At 44.2% G+C, this 18,608-nt stretch overlaps 2 protein-coding genes across 2 annotated transcripts in view; both read left to right on the top strand.

The window, feature by feature from the left end:
- The first annotated feature begins 433 nt into the window (after nt 1-433).
- On the top strand, nt 434-10,104 carry COMMD2 (COMM domain containing 2). The gene is made up of 5 exons (XM_083443039.1): nt 434-849; nt 3,539-3,616; nt 4,983-5,065; nt 6,725-6,898; nt 9,599-10,104. Exons 1-5 carry the CDS (start codon nt 783-785, stop codon nt 9,794-9,796), a joined length of 600 nt encoding a protein of 199 aa, XP_083299165.1. The 5' UTR covers nt 434-782; the 3' UTR covers nt 9,797-10,104.
- A 2,513-nt stretch (nt 10,105-12,617) lies between these two features.
- The window catches only part of WWTR1 (WW domain containing transcription regulator 1), an 89,470-nt gene continuing 83,479 nt past the window's right edge, over nt 12,618-18,608 (top strand). The window contains exon 1 of the mRNA XM_083442907.1: nt 12,618-14,182. Within this exon, the coding sequence (XP_083299033.1) occupies nt 13,758-14,182 (425 nt within the window). The 5' untranslated portion in view covers nt 12,618-13,757. The remainder of the gene's footprint in view (nt 14,183-18,608) is intronic.

Consider the following 18,608-nt stretch of genomic DNA (forward strand, 5'->3'; position numbering starts at 1 on the left):
TGTGGATTCACTTCCACCTGGAGCTGGATTGGGTGGCTCCTGTGGACCAATCAGACTGCTGCATTCTGAAGCCTATTGTTCTAGGACCAATCAGACTGCTGCATTCTGAAGCCTATTGTTCTAGGACCAATCAGACTGCTGCATTTTGGATCCTATTGTTCTAGGACCAATCAGACTGCTGCATTTTGGATCCTATTGTTCTAGGACCAATCAGACTGCTGCATTTTGGATCCTATTGTTCTAGGACCAATCAGACTGCTGCATTCTGGATCCTATTGTTCTAGGACCAGTCAGACTGCTGCATTTTGGATCCTATTCAACTCAGTACATAACAGCACCCAAAATCAAGTTAATAAAAAAATGCATACCTGAAGTCCCCTCCCCCCGCGCGCGCAACATAAATCCTGGCTACGCCCATATTCACGTGTTACTCACAGCAGGCATCTCTCTACTGCTTCATGCGTCTGGTGAAGCGACCTCCACGAAAGCTTATGCCTTAATGAATGCAATTAAGGCAGCTGTCAGCTGCAGGAGGCCGCTTGACAACCGCCTAGCGATTCCCAAACGCCCCGCGAGGGGATGGATTGAAGTACAGTACAGTACTGCGTGGGGACAGAATCAGGAGGCGGAACGTTTCGGCGCGGGAGTTGATTCCCGGCCGGGCAGCTTTGGCTGAGGCGCCGCAGTGGCTGCGGGGGAAGCTTCCGCCTGACGCGCAGCTGCGGCGCCGGGGTTACGGTCGGCGTCGGTTTCGGTCGGCGGGGGGCGCCAAGCTGCGGAAGATGTTGCTGGTCCTGTCGGAGGAGCATAAGGAGCACCTGGGCTTCCTTCTCCAGGTGGAGAGCTCTGGTACGAGCTAAGAGACCATCGGGTTAGGATTGCAGCCCAAACCTACCCCCTTTTTTGGGATGCGCGCATTTACCTAGAGACAAATCCCACCGAAGTCGACGGGGCTTGCTTCTGACGTGAGTTAGACACGGGTCAGGATTGCCCTGTCGGTGTTAAGCCCCGTTTCTTTCAGCGGGATTTGCTCCCAGGCAAGCGTTTAGGGGATCGAACCCTAAAAAGTAAAAAAAAAACCCCAACTCTTCGAGATTAGGGGATAAAAGCTGCCGTACTTTTCTTCCTTTCTTTTTAGGGGTTGTGGCGGCAAATAATAGTAGTTTTCCAAATTTTTGATAAGCCAACGCCAAATTACATCGAATTTGATACAGTAGATAAAACGCTGCAGCCCTAACCCCAGCGACTGTGCTTGGCGAATTGTTCCCAATGTCTAAACCTTTATGTCCAGTGGTTGGCCTATGCTTTTTAATTTATTTGCTGTTGGGTTTATTTTATTTTTTACTTGTGCCACTAAATATCGGGCAGTTCAATAATCTTATTGTAGAAGAAAACGTACAGTACTTATAAACATTGCAAACATGAAGAGGAAAAAAGAAGAGAGAGGGTAGTTTTAACTTTTATTTTTGTTTACTTAGAGAGACCTTTAAGTTAAAGCAGTATTTTACCATTGGCTACTTTTTATTGTTTTTCAGCATAGTTTTAAACAAACGAGACTGTAATTTTGATGGTGCTATACAAGTAAGAGAGAAAACATACATGCCTGCCTCGTAGTGAAATTGTAACTTTCAGTAATATGTATATTTTAATCGGTGTTAAACATGTTGTGAATGTTGACTACCTGACATTCATTTTTAGATGTGCTATTAACATGCAGTTGAGTTGAAAGTTTAATATTTTGTTGGAAGCCACCCAGAGTGGCTGGGGAAACCCACCCAGGTGGGCGGGGTATAAATAAATTATCATTATCATTTTATTTATTTATTTAAAAATATTTGTGTAGGTCAACTGCATGCATACACAAACACGCACACTGTAAAAACCACTTAAAGAAATTAAAGCAGGTAGCCCGCCATGACTGAAAATGCTTTTCTTGAATGGTTGGCATAGGAAAAGTTTTCAGCCAACCCTGCAAGGTTGAGAGAAGAATCTCTCTTGGAAGAGCCTCACTCCAAAGCGCTGGGCCGAGTTCAGGCCATTGAATTCGGTGGGATTTGCTGTCTTAGAAGACATGGTTGGCATTGCAGCATTATCCTCAGTGGCGGACTTCGGTCTTTCAAATTTTAGGGGCATCCTGGGTGATGCCAGAATTCGGCGTCTCTCTCCCCCCCCCCCCCCCCCGCTCCATCTGGCATCATTGTGGCAAAGGTAACCACCAACCTTCTGATCAGCAAGCCCAAGAAGCTCAGTGGTTTAGACCACAGTGCCACTCGCGTCCTGATTATATCATTGTGGTACCCCTTGTGGTGCCCTCTTGGTTCATCACCAACTGTGGGAAACTGGTCATGCTTCCCTAAATCCGCCTCTGTTGTCCTATACAGCACTTAAGTGTAGTTATGCCAAACTGATACAGTTTGCACAATAAATCTAGCTTCATTTCCCCTACAGTATTGCAGTTGTATGTAATAGAAATCAGCACTGATTTGTGAATAAATTTGTTCACTTTACAAGATGTTTCAGGTTTGGGCCTGCGTGGAGCTGAGACTCGCTTCCTCCCCACCTCTATATGTTTGCTTTATGCATTTTCTGTGTGAACTTATGATTAGCTACAGCTTTTAATAGTAAATATTTAAGTAGGACTTTGGAGCTTTCTAAGTGCTTCACATACTTTATCTTAGTAGTATTTACAGTAGCCCTATAACATAGGTCTTTATTATTACGCTCCATGTGGTGGAGGAAGCCCAAGGCAGCAAACACGCAGCTGGGCTGTGACCCCCACATTCATAGAGCAGAGGTAACATTTCAGTTAGTAACTTCTCCGTTCACATTCTCAGATTCTTAACTAGACGTTATTGGGCAGGCAGGTGTGGCTGTCACTGGCATGTATCTCCCTGTTAAAACATGCTGAGACATCATCTCACTTGGTATTTCCCTGCCACAATTCACTAGCTCCTCCTGCCTGGTAGTGGGGAGATGTCGAACGTGGTGACATCATATCTTCTCAGGCAAATATTTAGAGATGGGGGTCTTCAGCAGCCCCATGTCCCCTGTAACAGCAACTAGGTATTTATATATTTTTAGTAAGCAAAACCTATGTGCCAATAAATAAATAAATAAGTGGTTTACGTAAAATATTGTAAAATACTAATTTTTAAAATAGAGATTAAAAACACATAATAAAATTATCCAAATATAGGTAAAACCATTAATCCTTAGCTGCTACACAATGGAAATCTCACAACTGTAATAACAAAAAAATGCATTTCTTTACATTCACAAGGATCAGAAATTTAGGATGCACGCTTTAGTACTGTGCCCATTCCTGCTGACTTTTACTATCATAAAAACTGCCCTGTGGAAATTTAAAAAATGGATTCACAATTTACAGTAGGCTGAGATAAGCCGTATTAAGTTGAGCTACTCCTAATGAAGTCTGGTTTTCTACAACCAAGCCATCATCTAGTTTCCTGGTTCTGCAAACAAATCTTTTTTTCTTTTCAGTCGTCAATGAATTCTGCAAACAAATCTTTCTTTTCAGTTGTCAATGAATTTGGCCGTATTGCACTGGAGTTCCTAAGAAAAGGCACAAACCCAAAAATCTACGAAGGAGCAGCAAGTAAGAATTTGAGAAGTGTGGTTAAAGGGCAGTATTTTCCAAGGGCCTTGAATCAATACACTGCTAGACATCGGGCCAATTCAGAGGTAACAATGTTGGTCCTGCAAAAATTATATGTTGGACCAAGAATAGCTGTGTTTTCACACAAAGGTAAACTAAGGTAGTTGACTCAGTTAACCAAACTGTGTGCGTTGCTCCTAATGGCTTGCTTCGCTCCTCCCCCGGTAAGAGCATGTATATAAACCAGGAGGGGAATAGCTTACTGCTTTAGCCATGCCTGACATTGTGGTTTGTTTAAAGCAGGGTTGGGAAATCTTTTTGGCTCCATGGGCCAGATCTTTTTCAGCTTCAGCCTCAGTGACCAAATTTGAAAGGTGAGCAGGGCCACCCACCTGTCAGTTACACTGTGTCATTATGATGTCACATGGTTGACAGATGGGCAGTCAAAATCCCTTCCTGGAGTGATGTTAAAATGAGGCAGGTGAGAAGCACTTCAGAAAGCAATTTGCCTTGTTGAGGGCTTACTGATTAAGCATTTCTCTGGAGTCAAATAAATCATCATCTTTGATTTGAATGGAACATGATGGCACCTGTAGCTTCCTCCAGTTATTACAAAGCAGCGACAACATTGAAATAATTCCCTGCAGATTTGTCAGGCTGTAGTACCTGTGTAAGCTCAACTGAAATGAACTGAGCTTTCATTGGTGCAGATGCAACAGTTTGCGGGTTGCTAATGTACAAGTCGATCTGTGCCTTTAGAAAACAAATGGTGCCGTCCTAGCCCTGTTTGCCATGAGAATGTAGAGGAGGAATAGTGGCATGTTTGAATGCTTCTATGTGAATTTTTTTCTTTTAGACTCCTTATCCCAGGCACAAGTTTTCCACAGGTGTGGAATTTTGACAGAGGGAAACATGGAATTATGCTGTCTCCAAGTGGCATTCTTAAGTGGCACAGTCCTTGGAGCACTGGGTCACTTACTTTTCTGAACATATAGGTTGGTCCGGGGTCTATGTTGTTTTTCTCAAATATTTGTTAAGATGATGCTTGTTTACATTTCCCCCCCTAATAGATTCTGAAGAGACAGCAGCTGTAGTACAAAATGCATCAAAGATTAGTTAAGTCTAGAATACAAGCACTATTTACTAAGGCCTCAGATCTCCCATAATCGTCATGTACACAAGTAGAATATTCTAAGCTAGAGGCCTCTTTTTGCCTCTACTTTCCATTATTATATACCATATATAGTACAAGGATATGCAGACTAAGTGTGCTTAGATTTGCAACCTATTTTTATTTGAGATTTATTTGCATGTATATTGTATTGGATCAGATCCCTGTTTGATGTTTTCTCATTCCCTTTTTCAGGAAAACTTAATGTTAGTAGTGAAACAATTCAGCATGGTGTAGAAGGATTAACATACCTTCTCACTGAGAGCTCAAAACTCATGGTAAGTGTAACTCACAGTGCTCTTAGTGAGCTAGGCAGATGCTTTGAACTTACAGTACTTTCTTGGATATGTGGGTTGGGGGCGGTGGCGGGGTGGTGGTGGTAAATAAAGGTCACAGTTACAAGATGTGGTGCTTTAGATGAAAGTTCAGAAAAATTAGTGCAAATTCCTATTTTTCTGCTTCTGCTGCTTATCAGCAGGCGTTAATGCTTATCTCCACATTGTGAAAACTTCACCTGCTGATTTCTACCGATGTGGGGTGGAAGCAGTGAGAGAAAGAAACGCTGACACGACCAAGACTTAGTGCTACCTTGGATACCAGCTTTCAAAAAGATAAAAGCCATTTTATAAAATCTTATGTATCTTAAAATGATTAAATCTGAAAAAATTCAGTCAGTTTCTTCTGTATGATTAGGTTTAGTTTTTATTCTAGTTTCTGCCCAGTGTATCAAAATGATCATCTGACCATGGGTGTCATAAATGAGATGCACCATATACACATTTGGAATAGGAGGGCATGTACACATGGTAAACTATGGGTAATATCCAGTGTTAGATATAGAATAGAGCCATTCAAACAGGGTGGATTTGATTTAAATCAAATCGATTTAAATCACTAGTCAGTAAGACTTGATTTAAATCATTTTTTTTACAGAAAGACTCATTTTTGCTGGTATAATCTTAATATTTACAGCCAGATGAAGGTTTCATTTTTGGAATGATAAATTTTCAGCGTAGCTTTTACAGTTATATCAAAAATTACTTATTTGGTTATACTATTAGAAATACAAAGACAGGTAATTATGAAATTATTGTTTATATTTGGACAACTTATCTGCTGTACTTTACTGGAAGCAGAAGAATAATCATATCCTTAATAACAATTTATACAATTTATTTAACTAAAACAATTAACATTATAGCATATGTATCCATGTTTGTTAACTGATGTGGTTAAATTGTTGTTGTTTTTTAAATTGAGTTTTAGCACACATAAAAAACTTAAAACAAATCCTTATTTCCTGATGAATAGCCTTTGGACCAAAATGTAACTTAAATAGAAAACTATCTTTAGAAAGATTTTCCCTCCAAAAGCATTTTATTTTAAAAATCCGATTTAAATTTTAAAAAATCTGATTTTTTTAAAAATCCTTGATTTTTATCCACCCTGCATTCAAATCAGTGGACATAAGTAACCTTAGAATATGCTTTAATTGGATACCGCCCAATATTTCTGTAAATGGTGTTGCATTATGAATGTTGAGAATTACTTTCTATGTTGGCCTCTGCTTCCTTTTTCTATTTGGTATCAATAGACTGCAGTTAATCAATTCTTACTGAACGATTTCCTTTCACACATATTTCACAGTTGGAAATGCAGTCCTTACACAAATTTACAAAGACTGTGAGCAGAGGAAGGGCCAACGCTCAGGGGCAGAGCATCTGTTTTGCATACAGGCTTAATCCCAGGCATTTCCAAGCAGGGCTGGGAAAAGGCTACTACTGCCTGAACCCTGGTGAGCTGCTGCCAGACAGTGTAGGCTATCTGGAGGCAGATGGACCAATGGTGCAACTCAGTATATGGGAGTTTCCTATGTTCGTAGGTAAAACAGCAATAGAAGCAATCAGGAACTCAAACATTCTATTTGTAATTTTTAGATATCGGAGATAGATTTCCAAGACTCTATACTTGTACTAGGATTCTCTGAAGAACTGAATGCCGTATTGCTTCAGCTGTATCTTGACAATAGGAAGGAGATCAGAAGTATTCTTACTGAACTAGCACCGAAGCTGCCTAGTTATCACAGTCTTGAATGGAGACTAGATGTGCAGGTAAGGGTGAAAATCTTTAGTTTATGGTGCTGTTTACATTTGGCATGACACAAGCTGCTAAAGGCAATGGTTTCAAAATTACAGCGGTAGCAGTAGTATTATTCATACACATTTTTGCATACAGTTATTCATGATAGAACAGTAGAAAGCAACCTGCACAGTTAGTTGCCCAGTGATTTGCCAACACAACGCAGCCTACTTAGGCTTCCATGTACTTTGAAGCTGTACTTTAATATTAAGACAGAATTTCCCATCTCTGTATCAGAACTAGCTCAGACTGTACGCCAGTGTTCTGTCTGGTTACAGACAATTGCATTGACATTTTATGGAACTGGAACATTGATTTTGAAAGCAGCAGCTTGTTGCTAAAATTTGCCATTTAAAAAATTGAAAAATTGAATCAGAGGACATTTAATAAGCTATTGAAAATGTAGCTTAACAAAAAAAATTAAAACAGAATTAAGAAACGAGGAAAAATGTCGACTTTAACAGAGCCAGTAAGAGGTCAAGTATGCAAATTAGTCTGTATAATAAAAATCAGCAAAAAATTGTGTGGAAAGCTATTTGTGAGCTGAGTGCAAGGGTGACTCGCATACATGTGCAAGCACATAGGTGTGCACACACACCTTAAATGTTCACTACCACCTTAAGCATTTTACCCTGCACTTTAGCTGAAAATCTTCCAGAATATCTTACATAAGGTCAGTAAAAGCAAGAAGGTTCCCACCCTCTCAAACAAGTCCCCCAACCCTATGAAAGGGCTTGTGATTTTCCTCAAATCTTCTCATCTTCCTTATCCTCCTTCCCACCTCCTTTATGTTACTGACTCCATGCTAGTATGCAGTCTGTTATGAACCTGTGGCAACTGTAGCTGGCCAGGTAGGTGAGGGGAGCACATCTTTAGTGATCCGTGTTCCAACCTTCCCTGGGCTGAGTTTAGTCTTAAGCCAGAAATTGCCAACCAAAGGCACTGATCTGTTTTTGAAATGTATATCCATTTCATCTTGTTCCTCCCACACCAGAAGAGGCCTAATAGGGAGCATTTCATGTGGTTAGTCAAGCTCAAAAAATAACACTAGTTCCTGGAATTCCCCCCCCCCCCCAGGTTAGTTTATTTGGTCTACAGACCATAAACTTCAGATACAGCATTGGGTTATCAAGACAGCTGCAGTGGGGTGGGAGACTATTTGCATGTACACCAGTTGTGCCTTTTAAAACAAGAGTGTTACAAAATCCATGTACAATCAAAAAGTAATATTTTTAAAATGCAGGCAATTTGACTCAAAATTCATTCTCTCTTTGTGGCCTAGTTTTGATGGCTACAGCAAGGAACTTGACTATATTTTCAGTAAGCATGGGGTTGGAGTCTGCCATTGAAACATAAAATTAATCTGAATTCCCCAAATATAAGGAAAGTACTGGGGAAGAAAATCAGGATCTTATATTTCTAGAAACATTACAATATAGAAGGAAGTCTTCAATGTAGGCAAAGCTTATTTACTTTCAGCAATTTCAGCTGCCCCTGGCTTTGCTCGATAAATATGCTGCTTTTGGCTAAAATTTGTTTATGAAAAATTTAACACCTTTGGCTATTTACTACCCCATCTTCTGCCACTGGGATTAGAAAATGCATGCAACTAGTAGCATTAAACAGAGATTTCTAGATCTCAGTTTATAAATTTCATTAGCTTGGGCAAAAGGGATTTCTTCACCACTGTACCTTGGGTCTACAACCTAGCATTGATTTTCTTCTAGACACAGAAGTGTCTTTTCAGCAGTTAGGTTCAGTGCTTTGCCACCAGCTGTTATGGAAGTTCTATTTACCTGGCTGCCTTGGCATTTAAGAATTTGACTTTGCAAAAGTGGCTCAGTTGAAACATTATCCCATGTAATGTTTATAGGAATATAAGGCCCTGATTTATTTCTCCAGTATTTCCCTTACACTTGGGGAACTCCAAAACTAGGCCACAACTGTTAAAGTAAAGGTGAGTTAGGAATCAAAATTGTTGGTATTTTAAATTTATTTTTAAGATACATTTGATTGTTCATGGGTTTTGTTATACTCTTACGTTAAAAGGCCAAAATTACAACAATGAAGATAATAGTGTTTGGTTCTTATTTTAGTTCTTAACCCAGTATATCCAATTGTCCTTCTGAATCAAGGGGTGGATATCTTAATGTAGTAGGTACACACTGTAAAATATATCTACAGTTCCTTGTTGAATTATGAATGCTGAGAATTAGAATGCTTTTGTTAATGGCTATTCTTAGCACATGGGACACAGGTGGCGCTGTGGGTAAAACCTCAGCGCCTAGGACTTGCCGATCGCATGGTCGGCGGTTCGAATCCCCACGATGGGGTGCGCTCCCGTCGTTCGGTCCCAGTGCCTGCCAACCTAGCAGTTCGAAAGCACCCCCGGGTGCAAGTAGATAAATAGGGACCGCTTACCAGCGGGAAGGTAAACGGCGTTCCGTGTGCTGCGCTGGCTCACCAGATGCAGCTTGTCACGCTGGCCACGTGACCCGGAAGTGTCTGCAGACAGTGCTGGCTCCGGGCCTATAGAGTGAGATGAGCGCACAACCCTAGAGTCTGGCAAGACTGGCCCGTACGGGCAGGGCTACCTTTACCTTTATTCTTAGCACATCTCTTCGTTTTAAATCTTACTGACTTTTCTTTTCCTCACCTCACTATTTACATAGCTTGCTAGCAGAAGTCTGAGACAGCAAATTAAGCCTATTGTGACTCTGAAGCTCCACCTTACTCAGAATGGAAACCAAACTACTCAAATATTACAGACCGACCCTGCGACGTTGCTTCACCTGATTCAGCAACTGGAACAAGCTTTGGGAGAAATGAAAACAAATCATTGTAGACGAATAGTGCGTAACATCAAGTAGCACTTGCCATCTCAGTGTCACCAAACAACATTGCGTCTGGACCAGTCAAAAGCTTTTTCTCAGCCAAGTTCTTGAGACTGCATTTAAGGGCTGAATTTGCTTGGGTGCTAATCTAGTAATAATGTCAGATGCAAGTTGGAATAATCATCATAATCTAACCAGACATCAATATTAGTTGAACATGTAAGCTTTTCTAATTTTATGTACAGCTGCCTTTTGCATAATGTGCTGTACAGCTTATTGGTATAATGACCAAACATTTTTCCTTCTCATCTTTTCTGATCTGAATAAAGAAACATATACAGTAATATTTTATATGTATTTGTATTCAGGCTAATTTCTTGTAATTACTTTTTTTTATTTTTGGGCCAGCCGCTACTCATACAGAGGAGAAATTCTCCATCCCCTAAATGCTGGCTGATGTTACTACACAAAAGGAAATAGCACCAACCTATGGTCAAAATTGTTGTTGTGCTTGAAATAAGCAACCATGTTTGGTTCATACAGGATGTCACCTCCTGTGCGCGAGCTGACTTGAGAAGGATGCCCTTGGATAGCATAACATTGCAACTGGAAACCTGAAAAAATATCACTATACCGAAAAATATTGTGGTGTGGGATTTGCTAGCTTTATCTATGGTTCAAACACTACGTTATTCATGGAAGCGCACAGGCAAGGCAACTGGGACTGCTCACATGTACAGGGAAATGCATTGTTATGAATCAAAGCACTTAACAAAAAAAGTGCCACCAACTTGCACAGATTGTTCAGGAGGATACTATGGTCACAGGGCTGGATTAACCATTAAGCAAAATAAGCATGTGCTTAGGGCATCTAGGGAAGGTACAGAAGTTTTCCATTGCTGGATTTACCATGGACCATATGGCACAGCTAAACCAGGCTCCACAAATAAAGGCTCCCATAATAAATGGGAAAATTGCATACATATATATGTAATAATAAAAATACTAAGATAGTAATACTAAAAATAGTAATAATAGAGATTAATGATATACCTTGAACTTGGGAACACAACAAAATGTAGAAATTTGCTTTCGTATTTTTTTTAACATTAATAATCACAAATTGCTCAGCAGAGTATTCATTTTCTCAGTTGAGGTATATTGAAAACCCCAACAGAACAACTATGCAACAAGGCAGGCTGGATGCCTTAACTCTATTAAGTATAGAAGCAGATGTGTTACATAAGATTTGCTTTGAGGATCTGATCAAAGACTATGCATTTAGACAAATTGGGAGAATTCCCCCCCCACACACAAAAATAAAATAAAGTGGAGGTATACACAAAATAAAGATCATTTCCCATCTTGCTATAGGTTTTGTTTAATTTCTAAAAACAAAAGTTAATTTTACGGTTTATTCTTGTTTATATTTTTAATTTGGGGGCACCAAAATCTTTTAGGTGCTTACAGCCTCTAAAGGTCTTAATCTGGCCCCGCATGGTCAGTGGTATTAAACATTCCCAAAAGATCAAGTAAGAGCTACAAGGTCATACACAGCCCACTCCTGAAGGCTAAGGCTGGTTTCTATCCCAAAACAGTACCTGAACCCAGAAGGATAGAAACCAGAGGGGTTGACAAAGTTCTCAGGAAATGGGTAGTTACAGCAATCCTTTTCTTGGGGAGAAAAGTTAGTTCTACTGTTTGATTGGCTGAAGGCAGGCCACAAGATTTTTCTATGCAAAGTTGCTCGGGACAGAAAGCAAAGAAGCAGTGCAGTTTCTATTTGTTAGCTATGGATATCCTCAACTACAGTGGTACCTCGGGTTAAGTACTTACGTAATTCGTTCCAGAGGTCCATTCTTAACCTGAAACTGTTCTTAACCTGAAGCACCACTTTAGCTAATGGGGCCTCCCACTGCTGCTGCGGCCGCCGCACGATTTCTGTTCTCATCCTGAAGCAAAGTTCTTAACCTGAGGTACTATTTCTGGGTTAGCGGAGTATGTAACCTGAAGCGTCTGTAACCTGAGGTACCACTGTAATATTCAAGAGCTCTAGAGGAAAATAAGCAGAAGCTGTACTGCATTATACTGTGTATTGTGGGTTGCATGACTTTGCTCTTTGTGTTAAGACCAGCACCACAGGTAACATGAGAGACTTGAGTCAAATAAATAAAAGAATATGTTTCATGGGCCAACACAGCTATTTTGGACTTGAGAGAATGCTTACCGTTGCAGTTTTTAAAAGGCACAATCTTAACCATTCAATGCCCTATTTAATTCAATGGAATTTACTTCCAGGTAAATGGGGTTTGGATTACAGTTTTAGTAGATGAAATCCAATGGACTGATTAAGCACGGCAGTATCTTTGCAACGGGCAGGGGAAAGAAGGGGAGAGGCTCCCAATCGAAGCATCAGCACTGAGGAGCTATAGAAACCCTCCACATATCTCTTCCTCTCACAGTCACCAGGCACCTGTGGGAACCTGCAACCGGGGACGGGGGGCGGACACATTCCTACCATGCCGTTTGCGATGCGACTCTCAAAGCAGGATCTGTCAGAGCCTAACCCTGAGCTGTGCTCAAACTCCTTTTTGCATATGAAAGTCCCACTGAATATCTGAGAAAAAGCGGCTAAGTGGCTTCAGGGAAGTATTTAATGGTAGTTTCGGCCAGTCTGATAAAGGCGAGGCCGCCCCCAAACGAGCGACAGGGACGAACTGGTTTTCTGCACGGTACCCCCTCCCCCTCCCCCCCCCCTTTGTACGATTCCTTATTAGGGAGAGTCCCGCAGGAAGCGGTGGCACGCTTCCTTCGCCCGATGTATTAGTCATAACCCCGCTGGATTTCCGTCCAAGATCCCCGTAAAACTCCCTAAACCCACCCCCAGGAGGCTCCTCTATCCCAGCTGGAAAAAAAATAATCCAGCAGGGTCCGGCTCTCAGCTGAGCCGTGGGAGGACTCTCAGTGGGTGTACCGTGTAATCGGGCTGGTCCCAGACACTGAGCTCATGAATAATGCAGCTGCCAAACTTTCTGCGCCGCCCTGAGAGTTTTGGGTAACTTTGTTTGGGATAGTCCCAAAGCAGCCGCCGCTGCCGCCACTACCACGGCGGGAAGTACTCAGCTCTTCAAGATCCGGACCATGGGTATGTGAACGGGAAAGGGGACCCCCTTCCCCTCTTTCTCCCCCGCAAAAGATCGGTTTTCTGCCCGCCCACCCTTTAAGAAAAATCCAAAACTTTTTTTTTGCGCTCGGCCAGGGAGAGGGAGGAATCTTCGGTCAGGCCTGGGAACCGAACGCTGGCAAGACCCCCCCTGGAAACCCCGGCGTTCGAAATCGGAACGTTCGCGGGAGCGCCAGCGTTCCAAATCAGAACGTTCAAGCCCCTCCGAAGCTTTCACTCGAGCCTCAGGCCTCCTCTGGAATTCCGGGCGGCGAGGCTGAGCCCTCCTTTCCTCCCTCCCGTGACAGCCGCGGCTGCAGATCTACCCCCACCTCCCCAACACACACATCAACTAGTCCTTTAAAGGAGCTGCTTTCTTAAGAGGGAATTGTAACAAATCTCTGCAGTTGCAGCGGGGAGGGACAGCAAAGAAAAGAAAAGTTGCATAACTTTCCGCCGGGGCCTGACTTGGACGTGCTTCATGTGTACTCTGGAAGATCCTGCGAGATAAAAAGTTTTGGGAGGGAGGGGACGGCTGCCTTGGAGCCGCCGGGGCCTCTGGGGAGAAGGGGAAAGGGGAAAAAAAGGGGCGCTCGGCTAAGTTTAGCTTTGGAAGGGTTTGAAGAAGCTTATCATCATCATCATCATTATTTGCATCTCGTGTCTCGGATGACTTTCGGGTCTCTTTCGGACCCTCACTGCAAAATACTTATTTTGTGCGACGGGGGTTGGAAACTGGCGATTTAAGAGGGCGAAACCCCAGAGATTTGCTCCAGAGACTCGACTTCCCCGCCCAAAGTTCGGGAAAGAAAAGTTCGGGAAAAGGTGGCGAAGATGAACCCTGCTGGCGTCCCTCCCCCGCCGGGGCAGCAGGTGATCCATGTCACGCAAGATCTGGACACCGACCTGGAGGCTCTCTTCAACTCGGTCATGAACCCCAAGCCCAGCTCGTGGAGGAAAAAGATCCTGCCAGAGTCCTTCTTCAAGGAGCCCGATTCGGGCTCCCACTCCCGGCAGTCCAGCACCGACTCAGGCAGCCACCCGCCGCGGCTCAGCAGCGCTGCCGTCGGAGCCCACCACGTCCGCTCCCACTCGTCGCCCGCCTCCCTGCAGCTGGGCGCCGGGGCCGGGGCCACCCCGAGCCAGGCCCAGCAACATGCGCACCTCCGCCAGCAATCCTACGACGTGACGGACGAGCTGCCGCTGCCTCCCGGCTGGGAGATGGCACTCACGCACACGGGCCAGAGATACTTCCTCAAGTAAGTCTGGGGAGGAAATAGCTTGGGGGGAGGCGAAGCGATCAGAATGAAGGCTTGGGGGCTGCTCTTGAGTGCAGGGAGGCGACTCAAAAGAGTCAGGGGCAACGCTAGGCCTGGCTGGGACGTGTAAGATCACTGGTGGGGGAAAAGGACGGGTCTGGGAGAAGACACCCCCCCCCTTCAGCCCGAAGCCCCAGAGAGTTGCTACCAGTCAGCGCAGACAATACTGACTTAGTGGGGCCAAAGCTTTGACTTGCTATAAGGCAGTTTCTGAGTGTAGTCCAGTGTTGAGAAATACAGGTGGGTCTGTTAAGATATACAAAGACTAACCAGTACATCTGAGCACTCTCATCCGGTGTAGAGTTTTATGCTATTTCCTGCATGGAAATTACATCACACAAATCCATGTGTGTTTCATGGACTAGGACTTCGGGGACCAGGATTCGAATCCCCACACGGCCATGAAGCTCACTGGGCCGGTCACTCACTCGCAGCCTGACCTACCTCACAGGGTTGTTGTGGGGATTAAATGAGGAGGGGGAGAACTATGCAAGCAATCCTGAGCTCTATGGGGAAGAAGGTGGGATATGACCTCAGTTTTTTTTAAAAAATATATAAAAATACACAAAAGTGACCATTGTTGGTGAAGGAGTTTGCATCCGCTCAGAGGAGCTTACCTTTATCATTTATTTTCCTTCCTTTCCTTCAAGGAGCTCAAGGTAGTGTGCATCATTCTTCCACCACCCAGCCTCATTCAAACACCTCCCAATTTTATCCAAGCTACAACCCCGTGTGATAGGTTAGGCTACAATGGTATAACTGGCCCCAGGTCACCCAGTGAGCTTCATGGCTGAGTGGGAATTTGAACCCGGGTTTCTCGGGGCCATGTCTGACATGCTTGACTGCTACACTGCCCTGGTTGTCAGTGCAATATCTTTGATACTTCAACCTTGGCACAGAAAACAGGGCTCATCCCCCTAGGGCCAGACTTGAATCAACTCTTCATGAACCTCTTCGTGCTTCTTTTAATTCCTCTGCACACATGAACTTGAGCAGGTGTGCAAAGTTGAAACCGGGAGTGAAGGACCCCCTGAGAAGATGCCCTCCTGTGAGCCCCCTCCGTTGCCTGCAGGGCCATTCATATGGCGGGTTTACTAGGAGCAAGCAAGAGGCAGCCTCTGGTATGGATGCTTGTGAGTCACCTTCCATTTTCATGTCCTTGTGTAATGTGCCTCTGGGGCATTGTGGGAACATGAAAATAATGGCTTTACAACGGCCACAGCTCCGGTGGGCATCGGCACTGGTAGGCCCTGCTGGGATGTGATGTGCAAGCGAAGGCCTCTTTCCCCGCTAGGGGGTCTCAGGTGTGTGAGGACTAGGACTAGATGCTGCTGCTTAGTGCATACTTAGGGACACTTTGGCTGAGTTGTACCACTGAAAATTAATTCTGGGCTTGAGTCCTTGGGGGTGAGCCCTGGAACAAATCAAATGCCGCAGAGTAGCCCACTGGAGTTTAACCTCTTTGGAAGCAAGTCAACGGAAACAGTACATTTGATTTTACCGCCAATATAAGTTGAGGTGCTACAACAAAATCGTGTGTTCATGTTGATGTCTCCAGTGGCTCCACTCTATTCCATTCCCCTTCCTCTCATGTTATTTCCTTGCCCTGCCTCCCAGCAGTCAAGCCAGCATTCCATACCCACTTGAGTTGTTCAGTTCTCACTAGACTTCTTTTTTGAGTGGGGTTTCCTTTCCCCCACCTGCCACCACCGTTGCTGTTTGGGGGAGTGGGGTAATGGTGAACAAGCTTGTTCAATTCTTTAATTTCCCTGTTGATGTTGATGGGCAACTATTCCTGCTCCTGGGAATGTCTTAAAAATAGCTTCTCAGAGTGAAACAGGAAGTGGCCTATCCAGACAATGGTTTTATTTTACACTTTATATGTGTGTGTATATATATATGTTTGTGTCCCTATCTTCCTGTTCCAGACACTCTATTCTGTTCTCACTCCCCACCCAGCTGGCAGGGATGTTTTCCTTCCCACCCTGAAACCTCCTGTCTCTCAAATGTCTATGCTACAGTTGTTATGGATTTGTTTCCCCCCCTTGCAAATTTTCTCATATGCATTTCGGGGTTATCTTCAGTCTGCTGATAATTGTCACTTTTGCATAAATTGTCCAGTCTTCCTTACATGAACACCAGATGGCTCAAATCAGTATTATTAAATAGAAAGAATTCTTTGCTCAGTACAGGTTCTCCACTACTTTGTAAAGGCAACCAGGAAGATTGCAAAAATAATATTTAAAAGGATTTTTTTTTAAATCTGTGGATTAAAAAAAAGGAATAAAGAGAGAACAACACTATTGCTGTTATTCCAGATAAATTATTTTTGATAAAGGAGAAGAGGCTTTAAATTATATTCCGATATATACCAAAGAAGGGGCTAAGGGTAACCCTAGGAGCTCCAGGCCTGTTTCTAACTGTGTGCTAAGCCGTGGTTTAGTGCAACCTGGACAAACCATAAGCTGTTAACCATAGGGCATACTTTGGCTATAGTGTGTGGTTAGTCTGGAGAGAGTTAACCCTTCAGCTAGAATTGGCTTGCTAGGTGGAGTGGAGTTGCTATCCTGGCTTTCTGGCAGGAGAGTTGATGTTGCTTATCAGGAGGGAGGGGGAGGTAGGTCAGTGCAGTGCAGCGGCACTGGCAGGAGCACTGGGTTGGCTCTGCTGGTGCATTTGTGCTGCACCAACCATCCCATTTCCTTACTGCTCTCTGTGCCAGTAAGCAACAGCGACCCACCTGTCTGGATGCTAGTGTGATGGCTCTTTCCCACCTGGAGAGCCACTTCTTCCACCAGCCCAGGTTCGGATGACAGGCTAGGCCAATCCATGGCTTGGCTCAGCACAGCACCAAAATAACCAGGGCAGAGCAAAGCAGCTGCATGCAAGCTGCTCTCCCAGAGACTGTATGCCTGCAGTTTTCCCCTAGCATCACCTGCAAACAAGGCCACAGTGTGATGGGAAAATGGACGAAGGGGCCTTTCCCAAAGCCATCTGTGTGTGGGTAGAGAAACAGGAATCTAAAACATGGGCAATCTGTATGGCCTTCAGGGCCTGTGTGGGCCCCAAAGTCAGTTTACACATTGAGATAAACAAACATGGGAGGAACATGTTTATAGAGAGCATCGCTATGCTGCAGTGAGGGAAAAGAAGGGTGAGATAGGGAAGGGATGAGAGGAGTACAGCTTGAATCGCACCCTCGATGCTAACACATTACTCAGAAGTAAGTTGCTTTGAATTCCATCATGGAGCAACAGACTGCCGACGAATGCAGCAGAAGAATCACAGGATCCTTGTGAAATCAAGGATCCTTCTGGGCTAGGGGGATGCACACCATAAATCAGCGGTAGAGCCCATGCTGTGTATGCGGTGGGTCCCAGTTCAGTTGCTGGCCTTCCCAGTTCAAAGGACACTGGGAAGCCAATGATGGGAAAGGCTGGAGAGCCACTGCTAGTCTGAGCTAGTTCCCACACCACATGTAAAGATATGGAGCTCACTCACAAGTTGTAGTAATGGCCGCCAACTTGGATGGCTTTAAAAGGTAAAGGGACCCCTGACCATTAGGTCCAGTCATGGCCGACTCTGGGGTTGCGGTGCTCATCTCGCTTTATTGGCCTAGGGAGCCGGTGTACAGCTTCCAGGTCATGTGGCCAGCATGACTAAGCCACTTCTGGCGAACCAGAGCAGCGCACGGAAACGCCATTTACCTTCCCGCCAGAGCGGTACCTATTTATCTACTTGCACTTTGACGTGCTTTTGAACTGCTAGGTTGGCAGGAGCTGGGACCGAGCAACGGAAGCTCACCCTGTTGCGGGGATTCGAACTGCCGACCTTCTGATCGGCAAGTCCTAGGCTCTGTGGTTTAACCCACAACGCCACCTGCGTCCCTTTAAAAGAGGGTTTGACAAATTCATGGAGGATAAGGCTGTCAGTGGCTTACCAGGCATGATGGCTTTCTTCTGCCTTCACTGTTAGCGGAGGTATTCCTTTCAACGCCAGTCGCTGTGCATCACAAGCGTGGCGCATAATCTTGCACTTGGGTGCTGCTTGTGCACTTCCCACATTCATCTGGTTGGTCACTGGGGGAAGAGGAAGCTAGACAAGATGACCCTTTGGCCTGAGCAAACAAGCCGCTTCTTATTTTTCGGACTACAACTCCCATCATCCCTGACCTTGCTAGCTGGAACGGATGTGAGTTGTAGTCCACAAACACCAAGAGGGCTCCAGTTTGGAGAAGGCTGGTTCAGTAACTTGGCTAAATGGATTCATATAAAACAGCTGCCATGAGGCCGGGTGAAGCAGCTGCCTCAGGTGGCAAGTTCCAGGCGCAGCAGATTCTGATGTAGATATTTATTCCCGCCTTGTT

This window comes from Podarcis tiliguerta (assembly GCF_965153285.1).
Source record: "Podarcis tiliguerta genome assembly, chromosome: 5".
Lineage (NCBI taxonomy): Eukaryota > Metazoa > Chordata > Lepidosauria > Squamata > Lacertidae > Podarcis > Podarcis tiliguerta.